At 56.3% G+C, this 14,712-nt stretch overlaps 3 protein-coding genes across 3 annotated transcripts; all 3 read right to left on the minus strand.

Annotated features, from left to right (window-relative positions):
- Positions 1-631: 631 nt before the first annotated feature.
- On the minus strand, positions 632-3,068 carry CONPUDRAFT_149443 (uncharacterized protein; the record flags this gene model as incomplete). Its single annotated transcript, XM_007765718.1, has 8 exons — positions 632-676; positions 838-998; positions 1,057-2,082; positions 2,161-2,170; positions 2,231-2,355; positions 2,427-2,548; positions 2,609-2,726; positions 2,786-3,068. 8 exons carry the CDS (start codon positions 3,066-3,068, stop codon positions 632-634), a joined length of 1,890 nt encoding a protein of 629 aa, XP_007763908.1.
- Positions 3,069-3,434: 366 nt separating this feature from the next.
- On the minus strand, positions 3,435-5,407 carry CONPUDRAFT_79452 (uncharacterized protein). Its single transcript, XM_007764680.1, has 6 exons — positions 5,055-5,407; positions 4,869-4,995; positions 4,691-4,821; positions 4,492-4,622; positions 4,416-4,425; positions 3,435-4,333 (listed from the first exon to the last, which is right to left on the minus strand). Exons 1-6 carry the CDS (start codon positions 5,368-5,370, stop codon positions 3,510-3,512), a joined length of 1,539 nt encoding a protein of 512 aa, XP_007762870.1. The 5' UTR covers positions 5,371-5,407; the 3' UTR covers positions 3,435-3,509.
- Positions 5,408-7,297: 1,890 nt separating this feature from the next.
- Positions 7,298-11,646, minus strand: CONPUDRAFT_161951 (uncharacterized protein; the record flags this gene model as incomplete). The annotated part of the gene is made up of 7 exons (XM_007765719.1): positions 7,298-7,318; positions 7,348-8,582; positions 8,666-8,902; positions 8,979-9,592; positions 9,688-10,322; positions 11,439-11,489; positions 11,549-11,646. 6 exons carry the CDS (start codon positions 11,644-11,646, stop codon positions 7,863-7,865), a joined length of 2,355 nt encoding a protein of 784 aa, XP_007763909.1. The 3' UTR covers positions 7,298-7,318; positions 7,348-7,862.
- Between the last annotated feature and the right edge of the window lie 3,066 nt (positions 11,647-14,712).

The following is a 14,712-nucleotide window of genomic DNA, read 5'->3' on the forward strand; positions in this document are numbered from 1 at the left end:
CCATCATGTCGAGGTATTGCTCGTTTTCTGACATACCTTGTTGAATATTGAGAAATTCCCTATGTTATGTTCTCTTCTGCCGCTTGAGCGTTTTCAGTACATACCAGTACTACAACTTATTGGATGGACCTGGTACCTGACGGAACACGAGGCATCGCACAACGCTCGAACGTGATGTACGGTGCTGGGTACCTCTTGGGCGAGGGTTTTCTGAGCTTTGATACCTTCGATATTTAACAAACGGTACCCTCCGGCCTGCGTCCCGCATTTCCTCTTGCCCTCTTCCCTCGACGCGATCATTTTTTCCTTAGCCATCCGTCAGACATCATGCCGGGACACCTAGGCCCTCGTCGTCTTTTTCTCTGCCCACTCTCACTGCACTTGTAGTTTTGTCCGCTATCCTCACTCGTGCTTGGGCCGAAGTATTCAATAATCTCGTCAATATATCCGGGAATACTCCAGGTTTGCTTGCGTCACTTTGCACACTGATGATGTCGTAGGGGCTTTGGGTATAAAAGTACATGACTAGTCTGACTAGTGAGCACTCTAGTAGAAGAATGCTGCGAGTCCCGCTCAGAATGAAGTCCACGATTATTAGAACCTATGCATACTAATGACGTTACGAGCGCTATTAAATATCTTCGCATTCATCGGTTTCGCCACCTATCCCCGTAACCTACTCGCATGGTTATATTGAGGCTGACCTTCTTCTTTTTCTTTACCTTTATCACTTCGTTTATTCTGCCTAAGTCCCTCTCCGTCATCTTGGAGCCTCCGTTTGGTGCCCCTGCTTCCTTCGGCCCTCTGCACTTTGTCACCGTCTGTTCCTGCTCGTACCACGGGCGCCGGGACGCTATTCATTGCGTCGGCTTGGCCACCAGGATGCCCTCCGATGGGCTCGGGCCCCTCACGAGTGCCGGTGGGACTCTCATTTTCCCCGGGCTGATTTGTTGATCTTGCGGTCGTAGGCTCCGCGTGGGCTTGAGTGAGTGTATTGCCTACTCGATATGAAGGGGTTTCAAAACCTGGCAAAAACAACAAGGACATAACACGCACCACTACCTTCTGCAGCAAATGGTTCCCTACCGTTTCCATTCGCACCTGAATAATCCACAGCATACCCACAGTCGACTTCATCTTCGACGGGAACTATGGGCTCCAAATTGTCTTCGCTCGGGGTGCCGACACTGAAATTGGCTTCATCCCCCATCGTCTCTTTTCCGTCTCGTTTGAAGACCCTCCCACCTTTCATGACGAACGTTATGTTTGCTGGATCAAGCGCTGCCTCCAAATCGTTCACCACATCCCCGGTGGTCGCGATGATGTCAGCAGCCCAGCCTATCTCGATTACCCCAAATGCCACATCATCAGTCTCCGCATTTGAGCCTTCGTCATCCATGGGCCCAGGTTCCTCTCCCTCCTTCCATCTCATAGAACGGATGGCTTCCCATCCACCAAGCGTCGCTGCGCGGAGCGCCTCCGCCCAAGGAGGTCCACGTCCCCCAAGTTGGGACTCTGCGTCAACCTGGCAAAGCAAGCGATGAAAAAGCACAACCCCCTGGGCGTTAGACCCATGAGGGAGGGTAACTCCAGTGTTTCCGCCGATGGCCAACTTGCGAGACGGCAGATTTTGAACGAGCGCATTACGAACCGAGTTTTTGGCCTTCTCCAGATCAGATGCACTTGGCTTTGATTCTGAGCTTTGGTCCGACAGGGGAAGGGCATCGCTGCACTCGGTTACTGCTGGTACCCAGCGAGTGCGTGACGACGGGTCCTCGAGAAGCTTGAGCGCAAGCATTTCTTCTGGCGACAGCCGCTTCGAGGGTGGACACTCCCTTCCCATGTCACGAAGCCCCATCAAAGTCGAGCAGGATGATGCCACATTCCAGCCATGCTCAACAGTGTCAACACCGAGCCTCACAAGAGTGCTGAAGACGGATGTCGTGTTGGCGTGGGCGGCAACTTTAACTCCCAGAGCGTGTGCAGTATCGATAATCGCTCTCAACTCGTCTCGGTTGAAGGCTATGACTGGTAGACGTCGAGAAGAAGACGAGGATTCGCAACGGGGACTAACAGGATGCTCTGGAGAAACCCACGTGATGCGTCAGCAAAGCTTCGTGATCTCGTGAACTGGGAACATGGCTGCAAAGTCTCGCATACCTGCGTAGATCTGCCGTGACATGTGAGAAGAAGGCCTAATCACCGACGGTGAAACAGTGCTTGAACGCACCATTATCCAATCAGCTCCAGCGCCGACCTGACGCCTGACTACTCTGATGCATTCGTCGACTCCATCAGCCAAGTCTGCGCCCGTCACTACACTGAACCTGCTCTGGCTCCCCGAGCTCTGTAGCCCTGTAAACGCAACATCAGTCAAATGGATAATCACAGTGTGACCAACGTGATACTGAGCTCACCACACACACCAGAGGGCGCAATACCGCGGGTCGCACAAAAGTATCGTGGTCCAGGGAGGAGCGCATTTCGTCCAGCGAGTGCGCTGCGCAGGGCAATGTCAGCGTCGCCTGCGCCTGCGGTTCCGAGATCGCTTTGAGAGCGCTGTGGTCAGATAAATGGCCATGGAAAGCATGATACGGGGAACGCTCACCGGACAGAGGTGTATCCGGCCATGAGCGTCTCGCGTGCGTGCACCGTCGCGCGGATCGTCTGCTCTGCAGCATTATCCCTGGAAATATGGTCTCCCTCCGCGCGTGGACGAAGAAAAACTTGTGGTTGAAGGACCAAGATCAGTGGTGCCCGTCAGCGTGATTACTGAGCCACGTACGGTGAACATGTGCATCCACCAGACCCGGCAGAAGCGTCTGCTCCCCCAAATCGATCACCTCGACTTCACGCTCGGTATATCGACGGTCTATGGAGCGGTAACATGGCATAAGTGTCCCCGCGAGCTTAACAAGCCCAGTGGTCTTTCTGACGATGATGAAAGGATTCGGATGAAGCTGGAAGTCGCGCGGGTCGAACATGTATTTGGCGTAGATGACGACGTCGCGGCCAGGCTGAGCCGCACTCAGTACATCTGGCTTGCGGTATCCGCGATAAGCAGACATTGTGGACTTTTGGTAGAATGGGGAGAGCAGTCGGACAGTGTTGCACAAAGTGCAAAGACAGGGACAAGAAGGCGAAGGAGAGAATTAGGGCGACACAGAGGCAACAGTCTCGGATTCAATGCCACCTGTTTACATAACAAGACTCCCGAAAAAGTTTTGAGAACGTAAACACTGCAACTGAGGGCTTAGCTCAGGAATTCCCTGGCGAGATATCTTGATATCAGTCGCATTGAGAGATAGTAATTGTTCCAACTTCGTGCTGAGCCGAAAGTCAATTCACGACACCTAATGCCAGCCTGCCCAGCTTCAAAATTGCAAACTGTGGGTGCTTTCAATGTCATACGTTCAAGTTGCAGACAGACATACTGTTGTAATAACGCGCCCCCACCGTCTTCGTTGTCCCGGTCTCCAGTATACCACTACACTCGAATTTGCAACGCATCAAACCACCTCCCGTCCATCCCTCTTATACACCCTGCCGCCCTTCATCACAAACCCAACGTTCTCAGGCCTCAGTGCCCCCTCAAGATCACCCACCACATCGCCCTCCGTCGCCACCAGATCAGCCAGCCACCCCCTCTCCAGCACCCCAAACGGGACCTCGTTCGCCCCGGCATCTTGTTCACTCTCCTCCATCTCCCCTACGCGGGCAAGCCGCTCGCGTCCCGCAGCTCCTTCCCAGCGCATCGACCGCACGGCCTCCCACGCGCCGAGCGTCGCAGCGCGCAGGGCCTCCGCCCACGACAAACCGAGACGGTGAAGCAGCACAATCTCGCGTGCGTTCGCCCCGTGCGCGAACGCGCCTGTATCCCCACCCGCTGCGATCTTGTTCGGCGGCACCCCGGCAGCGAGCGCATTGCGAAACGTACGCTGTCCCTTCGCCCACGAATCATCCGCCTTTCTACCTCTGGGAGGCGCCGACGGGGAGGAAAGCGCTTCGTACACCGCGAGCGTGGGCACCCAGCGCGTGTGCGATGAGGGGTCCGAGAGGAGACGGACTGCCTCTCGTTCTTCTGGCGACAGGATCGGCGGGACATTGTCTGGCCCTGAGAATGAGGAGGCGACATCCCACCCGTGCTCGATCGTGTCGATGCCTAGTCTGACGAGGGTGCTTACGACGCGTGCGGAGACGGCGTGTGCGGCGACTTTGACGCCGAGAGCGTGGGCGGTGTCAATTATGGCTTTGAGCTCGGTGTCGTTGAATGTTGCGAGGGGCGCCCGAGAGGCTGAGGAGACAGTAGCATGACGCGAGCGGAAGGAGTATTCTTGAGGTTTTGGGATTTGAGGGTGGAAAAAAAATCGCCAGGTTAATCTACATAAAATGAACGAATCGTGAGATTGGTTCACCTGCGTAGATCTTGGATCAAGTGTGCCAGTGAGCATGCATTTTCGGGATGAAGGTGAGAGGATATGCTGGACATACCTTGATCCAATCAGCACCAGCACCGATCTGCCGTCTAACAGCCTTGACGCATTCATCGACCCCGTCTGCCACCTCTGCGCCTGTTACCCCATCCACACCATTCTGGTTCACATAAAGCGAGCTTTTTGGCCCTTTAGGAGAGGTGTGAGTTACTCATAGACAGACCGTGGCGGTTGGTAAAAGGGGCAAAAGAACGCACCATAAGCACCGGTGGGGACAATAGCGCGGTTCGCGCAAAAGTATCGTGGGCCAGGGATAAGCGCGTCAGGCCCTGAGAGGGCATTGCGCAGGGCAATGTCAGCGTCACCGGCGCCTTCTGTGCCGAGGTCACTGCATTCAGGTGAGCATATTGAACGGTATTGAATGTAATCACCCACCGAACAGTCGTATACCCCGCCATCAGCGTCTTGCGAGCATTGACTGTCGCGCGAATCGTCCGCTCGGCGAGACTCCATTTCGTTACTTGGTCGTCCCATGACACCTCCGAGTACGGATGCAAGAAGACTTGGTGCCGATGAGTTAGCATCATGGCTGTTTGCAAGTCGCGACTGAGCACGGCTCACGATGCACATGTGCGTCCACAAGCCCCGGCAATACGGTCTGCTTCATGCAGTCGATGTTCTCGCCGCCAGCCTCGGCGTGCGCGCTCATGAGGGCCTCCGCTGCGAGGTCGGACTTGTAGCCTTTGATCTCCTGGACGAGGCCCGAGGACTTGTTGACGACGACGATGCGCCGCGGTTGGAGGATGCCTGTGCGCGGATCGAAGAGCTTTCCCGCCCAGACCCAGACTTGGTCCGGTCCAGGTATCACATCGGTGTCCTCCGCTGATGTGGGACCGGAGGCTCGGGGTCGAGGAGATGGAATGGAAGATATGTGCATCGCTAGTTGACAGCTGCTCGACGAGAACCAGCGTCACAGCGATGACGGTTGCACACACCAAAGGCGCCCGCGGCTGCCCGCGGCCCGACGCGAGGCCGCCTCCGCACACAGTGGGCGAGCGGGGGAACGCGCCAGGCACCGGGAATCTCCGACCCTCCGCTTATTGGGCGGAAATAGCTCGGCCAATCCCCGTGTTATCTTAAACTTGTTGCGCCCCCAGTCTACGCTTCTGTATGAACTCACCTTCTCTTCTGCGCGATTAAACGCACGCAGTCTTCATCATCACACTGGTTACGCACCCCCGAAACCTCCAGAACTCAGAGACGCCGTCTACGAACGCCGCATCGATGAGAACATCTTTTCGCCAATGCTGCGCTCGGTCGGCAACGCAGTGTACTCTGATGGCCGCGAGCACACTGCTTGAGCGAAGATCCCCAGCTCCCCCTTGAAGCGAGCGAGTGGCACTTGGTTGACCCGCTCATTCCGTTTTGGAATGAACGACGCTCGTACGATGACATACAACACATGAATGAACGCGCAACATATGAATTCTTCGCATCAACGGCCACTCGGCCCACACGTTCCCGAATTCCAACTCCACCCCCTGGCTTCCCACTTGCTACTTCCTGTAAAGGCGTTCAGCTTACAAAACAAGAAAGAAGGGCATCCCGCATCAAAAGAGTAAAAACCTAACCTTGTCCTACTTTATACTCTTATCCTGCGCCGTATGTTCGTGCCTGGAAGTCGTCACTGCTGCCCGATCACCGTGCCAGCTGGGCACCAGCACAGCGGCGCGAAACGTTGAGTTCTGAGTTTACAGCACACAATACAGCAGAGAAGCGCTGATAAACGGGGTGCGCGAATCCGCCACCGCCGCCGCCGAAGACGACGTGAAGGTAGTCCTTATCGCTGCTCGGCTGCGCGTCCCGAATGGTTCTCTGCATACGATGTGGCGACGACATCGTTGCGGAACTGTACCTTGCTCGCAGTTCTAGGCCGGCGCTTGCAACGTTTCTTTCACAATCTTAACCTTTTTTATGATCAGCTGTGGCCACGGCTCTTCCTCAAGCCCGTGCACAATAACGTGAAAATGAGCGCTGAGCAGGATCTCGTTCGTGTCGGCCGCCAAGCCATCGCACATCGCAGCTGCGCCGTCCTCGCATGGTGGCGGCGGCGGCCCAACACTTCACCCACTCGCGAGACGACAAGACGGTCCACAGACGGGGATCACCATTTCCTCATGTCCCCAACGATGCATCGTCCAAATGCTCCCCAAGTTTCCTTCCTTCGAACTCTTACCTTCACACTAGACCATCATAATTATAGCAAAGATATATACATAGCGGCAACGACAACACCAGCAAGTGCCCATCGAGAACACCGGACACCGCCACGAGCTGACACGCTCACCGCCGTGTCACCGAGAGCCTGTCGGCTGGTCACGGTCTCGTCCTGGCGCAACAACGGTAATAATATCACTGCAGCTTACCCGCGGGACGGCGCACATATGTGCGCACGTTCCTGGGGCGCATCAACCGTTGAGGCGTTTGCCGTGCCGCTACGGACAGGCTGGAGGTTTCCAATCTAAAGCTGGTTCAACGTTTGGAAGCGAGTGGTAGCTTGGATCCAAGAAGCCTTTTTCTTTGCACGATCGCTTCACGAGCATCATCGGTAACCCTGTGGCCGAAAGCGTTTTTCGAAAAGGACACGACGCTCATGGGACCTTCCCTGAGACGCCGCGTTTGTGCGACTGAGGATCTAACGACGGAGCTAATGCACAATTTGGTAAGTTCCTGACCGGCGAAAGGTAGTCAGTCTACTACCGGCACAAGCGAGCGGTGGCGTCTTCAAGCTTCTACCTAGCATGCACATTCACGCACGAAGAAAAGAAGTGACAATTGTGTGTATTACGCCTCCGGCTTGTACAATGCGAGGATACATGATATTACTAGGACTAGGGGATATCAATGCGGTGGATAACAATGCGCGAGATCGAGTGAGGTAGATGTAAGAAGATACTGCATGTCCGATGGTGCAATGCGTGGTATGATGTGAGACTATGTACGGGCGGTATCGACAAGGCAAAGCAAATGAGGTGAGATGAGACGAGACGAGAGATGTGCATGTGCCGCGGCCAGAGGCGATGAGATAGTTGCAACAAACAAAGAGACGGAAGAGAACAAACACGACACACGGGTGTGAAAGTCGAATAGGGAGGGGCGGAAGAGTGATGTCGCGGGTAATAAAGAAGGGTGCTACAATGCGAGCGAAAAGAAATATAGCGTACGTGGTAAAATCAATGCACGTTGTTGGGCCGTTTCGATAATGACCAAGGCCAGGAGATTTGAAGTCTAGGAGTAGTGTAGATCGTAGCGTTGCGTTGCGTCGTGTAATGAGAGCCGAGATATCCAAGTGTTTGCGTTTGAAATGTCGAGGGCATCGAAATCGTGTTTTGAGCCCGAAGCTGTCGAGCTGATGATCCTCCATCCTCCTCACTCCCCGTCCCGCCGACTCATCACCACCGCGCCCTCCCACCCAGGCACCCTCGGATCGCCGCCCGTCACGCTCCGCCACGTCCCCACAAAGTTGCGCCCGCCAACGACATACCCCGTAAAAACCCACCAGCCAATGCCATTCTCGTTGTATTGCGGATTCGTGGGCGACCCCGCGTTCGTGGCGAGCGGCGCACCACCGGGAATGCGCAGGATCGCAACGAGCCCGTCCCACGTGCGCACACGGCCGAGGAAGCGATAGTGGTTCCACGCGAGCCCGTGCGCGAGGTCGGTCTCGCCCGAGAAGACGATGTCCTGCACGCCGTCGCACCGCCGCTTGACGCAGTACTCCTCTGTGGCAAATTCGCCCGCCTCGCTGCTGTCCGTCATCTCCACATCCGCTTCTGTTCCCGCCCCTTGTCGACGCCCAAGTCCGACGCTCTCGTACACCATCTCGATCGTCTCGTCCACGGCCATGTCCTCGTCGCCCGAGCTCATCGACTCGTCTTCCCATTCCCCATCCTGCTCGTCGCCCGCAGGCTGTCCTCCCATGCCCTGGGCCTGGACATAATCCTCATCGTGCTCCCGCTCCTCGATGATATCGTCCCCGAAGCGCTCCACGCACGCACGACACGTCGCCTTGTCGTGCGTAGATGGCCTTCCAGGATCGTAGTGCGCGTACGTGTGCGGCTGTCCATGCGACGTGATAGTCATGGTGTGCTGTTGAAAACAAGAAGAAGGGTTTGAGTACGCTGAATGGCAGAGGTTGCAGGGGCATGAAGCGACGAGGGAGAAAAGCGCACCTGAGAGTCCACCCAGGTCCTCGTCCCAGGCAACCATCCCCTCCAAAGACTGGCGTCGATCGCGTTCGCAGCGCCAAAGGTGTGCCCGGGGGCAAGCGCGTCAGCTGGGTCGATCGAGTGGTGCTCGCGCAGACGCATGAACACGGGCGAGGCGGCACACATCGGGTTGAGCTCCGAGAAGCCGGCGGGCATGGTGGGCGTGACGAGGAGGTTTCTGAACCCGGTTTCTTCTGGCATCTAGGACAAGATGAGAGGTTAGCGCATGAGACGAAGATAGAAGATTGCTGAATTAGAGAGAAGAAAGTGGACGCACCAGAAGTCGCCCTTGCCACAACCCCCGCATAAGACCATACGAATAATGCGTCCTCGTAATGCTCGGCTTTGAAAACATGTCCGTGCAGTCCACTGCCCTCCACCAGTCATCGTCCCAGCCCATGCTCGGCCCATTCTGCAAGCCATCCTCGCCGTCGTACCAGTCACCCCCCTCCACCAGTCTCGCGTGCTTGTTCGCGTTCAGCTCGCTTACATCCGCCTGCGTCGGCCCATGCCTGTTGTTGGCGATGGCCTCAGCGCGGTTGAGCGGAAGGTGAGGTGGCACGCCGACGGGCACGACTTCGCGCCTTGAGAACCAGATGAGTTTGGCGGCCGTGCTCGCGAGCGGAGCACACAACTCGCGTCCGTGGCGATCGAAGTGTGGGACCTCGGCGACGTTTCGCTGGGCATACGACGGATACGCGCCGTGCGCTGTGATGATCGAGTGCGGGATCGCAGATGGCGGGGTGTTTGCCGAGGTGGGCGAGGGGAGCGGGAGAGTGGCGTGATGGGCGGGGGCGTAGGCGTGTGCGTAGCGGAAGGGGAGGTTGACCAGGGGCAGGAGGAGGTTCGCGAGCTCGCCTCGGGCGGTTGTGGGTTCTGCCGACAAGCGAGCTGTGGGTGCAGTGCGGGAGGATGGGGATGGAGATGCCGGGGATAAGTCAGCTCGTGACATCATTCTCGGAAAGCGGGGAAGCGAGGAGGCGTACCGGGGGTGCTGGTGAACCACATCACCCAGAGTGCGAGTGATATCGCCTCGTCCTCCCTCGGCCAGCCCGTCTGATCCAGGCGGTCATTAGCAAGGCGGCCTCTAACAAACCTGTCGACGAGATCGGGTGCGCCTGCCCACTCGAGCTGGGCGATGTTCCGACCGTCGTTCTCGAGGCACATGATGTACGCTTGCCATAACGCGTTGACGAACTGATGCTTGTTGCCGGTACCGCCGCTACGGAAGAAAGAGAGGGCTTGCGAGTAGTGCTTGAGCTGGTCGGCGAGGTATGGGGCGTGCGAGCCGTGTGGACCGAGACGGCGGGCAGAAGCGGCGGGGTCGAACTGGGTGCGAAATACACGGGCAAAGAGGGAGGAGGAAGAGGTGAGGGTGGCGTGGGTGTACTTGCAGGTGAGGAAGAGAGGGACGAGGGCGGAGGGCGGGCCGAGGGGGTCGAGGGCGACGAGGTGGACGGCGATCTCCGTGAGAAGCTCATGGGGAAAGCGGTGCAGGATGGAGGGTTGGGTGGATGTCATCGCGCGTATGTTCTTGCTAGGCGGGAGAGGGGTGCGGGGATGGAATGGAATGGCAGACCAGGAGGGGAGGGTTGATATACTGTGCGGGCCTGGAGGAGATCTGGGATAAGTTTAGTTGAAGGGGAGCTGAAAGCGGAAACACCGTCTGCACTGTTTGATGTGAGGGCAGATCAGCGAGGGAGAGGGCGGTGGGATATGCTGGTATATATAAACTAGGTCATCCATTATAATGTGCGGCGTTCCAGCACGGCGAAGCAACTCAGCAGGTAGACGGAAGGGCAGAAGAAGGTGACAGACAGGCAACCCCCTGCACAAAACAGGAACGAACCAATCACCAATCTCCGGCTCGGCCGTAATCCAATCCTGTTCATTAATTCAATCTTGATTTCCTCCTGTGAATCTCTGCTTCAACCTCCAATCGACCGACGGCGGACTAGGGCGGTCTCTTCCTTCTTACAGCCTTTCTCACTCCCTCCCTCTCCACCACCCATTCATTCCCCGACGGGCAGGTACGCCCCAGAACACCCTGCCGATCACCCCGATCCAGTCATCCTCGAACCGAACCCCTCCAGACCCCTCCGTCCAAGTCCGGTTCCTCGCCCAGCACCTGCCCGCAACCGAGTGAACCGAGGCGATCTCAGATCCATCTCACTTTCTCCCCGCGCCTCCCTCGCCTTGGTTTGGTTGACGCCCCCCGTACGCGTATCAGCGCCTCTCCCATTCGGTATTGTGGCGGTGAGCGACAAACTTTACCCCAGCCAATTCCCCGCCTCCGTCTTCTCCGCCATTCCGTCCCCTCTGTGTCAAGTTCGTTATCAAACGGTTTCCTCACGTTCCCCGTGCGGACGCTACCAATGCCGTACGAGGCACAAAGGAACGTTTGATAATAATGCAATATCTCTACGAATAAACCGCTCACTCATTGTTCTTGGAAGCGCTCTATTTTCCATCTCAGCCCACCAACCGGCGCCACCCGTACACGCACCGTCTCTCTTGACTCTTAAACCGAACATTCGAATCGAATCGAGCCAATCATTCCCCTGGCTCTCCCACTCTCGCGGCGCTAGACGCCGGTTTCTTGATCATGCGCGTTTCATGAAAAAAGAACTTGACACTTTGACAGCACGAAAAACGCGACAAGCACATACGTAAGTAAGTTAACGTAGACCCTTACAACGAGCCAGCTGTTCGATTCCGCTCGACCAGATGCACCTACTGCGTGCGTTCGCTTGCACCTCCATCGCGCGATTGCCTGACCACGACCAGCCTATGCATCACGGGCACACAGGTAAGCGAGAGCACAATGGCAACTCGTGAACTTGGCACTGGCCGTCTGGCACCGACATGGGCACAGGGCCCCACGCGGACTCGCTCGCGGCCTCTCCGCTCGCGATCTCACGAGCCCACGCACGCTTCTCTGCCATTTCTCGCGCGACCGCCCCATCTCCTTCTTGTTTTGTATCCTTTTTCCTTTTTCTGGCTTGGCTCAGAGAGGCAGGTTTGTACCGGCGCTCGGTCTCCCTAATGAACGCCGTCTCTTTTGCACACCGATCCGTTCCCTCAAGGCTGGGCGGAGCGCTCTGTTGGTGACCATTGGTTGCGTTTTCATCACGAGCCACAATATGATGCGGCGAGTAGGCTCGCTCGATCATTCGCTTTCATCTTCTTCTCAGCTGGCTGGGCGTCTTGCAGCGCAACATCGGTCGCAGCCTGTTTACAAGTAAAGTGGGACCGCCAGCCCGGCTCGGCTCGCAAGTCCGCCCTGGTTGCTTTTGCGTCACTCGGTCTGCCTCGGTGGTGCTCCTGCTCCTTTGGCCAAAGCGCTTATCCGCGTACGTCTTTATTGCATTCATATATACTAAGCTTAAGTTAAGTTAAGTTCATTCGTCAAGGAACGCGTTTGGCTTGCGAGCAACTGCGTTGCTAGATAACAAAGGTGCCCTGATAACACCCATTTACGCAAAAGCACGCAACGTATATTGTCTAAGCGTGTCCCGGTGAGCCCGGAAGCGAGGAGACTATGCATCACTCATCCAAAAATCAGTTGACCTCGCCGACGGTCCATTGAACGTTCGTTCATGGATGTCTGAACGGTTGAAGGTGGGTCTGCTTACCGCGATCCATGCACTTATCAGCCGCCCGCCGGGTTTCGGCTCTGCCTCAACCGCAGCCGCAATCACCCAACGGCTTTCAACAATAATCTCGGGGTCGGAGATGGCTGACCAAGCCAGTGCTGGGAGCACTCGCTCGCTGGCAGTGGTAGTTCGCCGTCTGCTGCTGGCACGAACCAAGTTGCAAGGTGCAACCTCCGCCTCTCGTTTCCGGTTTAACGATACTCCAGCGGTAAGCAGCTGATCACCTCTGCGGTTACTCCGCGTTCGATGACCTATTGTCATTGTCCTCTTTGATACGGTAACATCGCACACTGCATGTTACATGGCATTTCAAACACAGACGCGAACACGAAGTAGCCGCCGAAAGTCTACGGCGTCAACAAAACCGATTCGAGATCCCCGCCTGTGCGCAGCATCGATCCCCCGATGCGGCTCGCCGCCTGCGCCCTCCTCGGACACACTAAGTACGGTAAGCCACATATGTAGGATTGACAGACCGCGGCGCCTCCGTGCTCTATACAAGGCAAGTTGAACGCCGCCGCGGTGCTGAGCGGTGCCGGTGAGCGATGACCACCCCTTTTTCGTTTCGGGCGGGCGAGTCCATCAACACGGACGGTCCATAAGCAGCACTGGCGTTCTCACTGGGCGACGGGCGCGGGTACGTACGTGAGCATTTTCTGCCATGGGTCCATCATCGCATCAGCTATCGAGCTAAGCGTATTTCAGCTTCTTTGTTTTTTCGTTGATTTCATCTTACTTACTTCTTTATTCATTCGCTTTCTTAGAAGACGTATTTTTTTGATGAAGTTCGATGGTGGCCGCTTTGTATGCGTGCGTTGCTCTCTGTGGCTTCTATTTTCCCCGGACCCGCTGGATGGGATGTCAGACGTCATCGAATCGATCAGGAACGCTGTTCGACGAAGAACAGGTGCGTACACGGCCTTGACCTGGGTTCGCCGATCAGATGATGGGTATCAGCGGGTGCCGTGGTTGCCGCGAGCCTCGACTGTGTAAGTGTGAGGTGAGACGAGGTGAGACGTGGGATAAGTAGCAGAAGTGAACCGTTCGTATTGATAGAAGCCGCTTGGTGATCACTGTGAGTTCCGCTGCTGCTATTCTTTTTCGTCGAGACTTCTCGCTGAGCGTAAGCAGAGACGACAATCATTGTATTGTAGAAAAGAAGTCCTTGCAAATGAATGTCATGAACACCAGCAACCGATCGGCACGTTCCCTTAGTCTCGCGCTGTCGTGCCTCCGCCGGCCGATCGCGCAAAGGGTCCGCCCGTCGATGTTCGCCAATGGTCGCCACATCCGTCGTCTGCCAATCATTGGGCGCTTATTACTGACAGGCCTCGCCACTCAAGCAAGCCGAAGGCCAATGTACCTTTGACTGTATGTGTGTCCTTGGCGGCGCAGCCCGCCCTTTCTCTGTTATCATTGTACCTGCGCCTCCCGCGGCGCCGCCTCCTGACCCTTCTGCAGGCTCAGTGACTGCGCCGCCACAGGGGCTTTCATTGCCATGCAGGCCTTACAGTACTACTGAGACCGTAAGCCTGAACTGTTTCCCGCGGATTCATTATGAGTGAGTTTGTTGGCTTGAATTTCCACTTCGCAAAGCTTGCGCTGGCAGTGCAGATGGACGTTCAAGTGGAGTGTTTGACGGGGCTGCTTCAAGGTTTTCAGGGTGGAGCGGGTACGCGGCGAGGATGGTCAACCTTACCTTATCGTCGGACAAGCGACCGACGTCTGATGGGGGCGTCGACGGCGCCGCCGCCGCTTCAGATCACTTCTGTTCGAACGCTCAAGTTTAGCATGGTAACCTTAGATCTGCCGGGCTCGCTGGCGCGTACGGAGCATCCCGGGATCGACTCCGACTATTTCTGATTGTCAACGTTCGAAAGGAACTCGCTGCGGCTTCATTTGTACATAAGGAAGACAACACTTGAAGCAGCGGTTTATTTGCAAGTTCTACCGACGGGCTAAGTCGAGGCTTATTTATACTGTATACTCTGGAGCTATCAATGCGAGGCGGGCAAAGAGGCGGATTGCTAAGGTATGGCAGCGGCAGGCATGTATATCACCCATCACCTCCGTATAGCCTAATGAAACAGGCAGCTGCTGAACTAATTCGCACGTTTGTGTGCATCATCTATAGCACGTTGACCGGGCGACAAATTCGAAGGTACGTTTATGCGTGAAGAGTTGCTACGGGGATCGATTGACCTCTTGACTTCGCTGTTCAGCCAGACGAAGACTTGCATGCTGGCTTACACCCAGCTTACACGCAAGCATCCCACTTTCGTAAGGCCCCTGAGTCAATGCCTCTTACATCACTACGGCTGCGACCCGCCGTCGGCGAGGACGACGTTCCCCGGT

This window comes from Coniophora puteana, assembly GCF_000271625.1.
Source record: "Coniophora puteana RWD-64-598 SS2 unplaced genomic scaffold CONPUscaffold_1, whole genome shotgun sequence".
Taxonomy (NCBI): domain Eukaryota; kingdom Fungi; phylum Basidiomycota; class Agaricomycetes; order Boletales; family Coniophoraceae; genus Coniophora; species Coniophora puteana.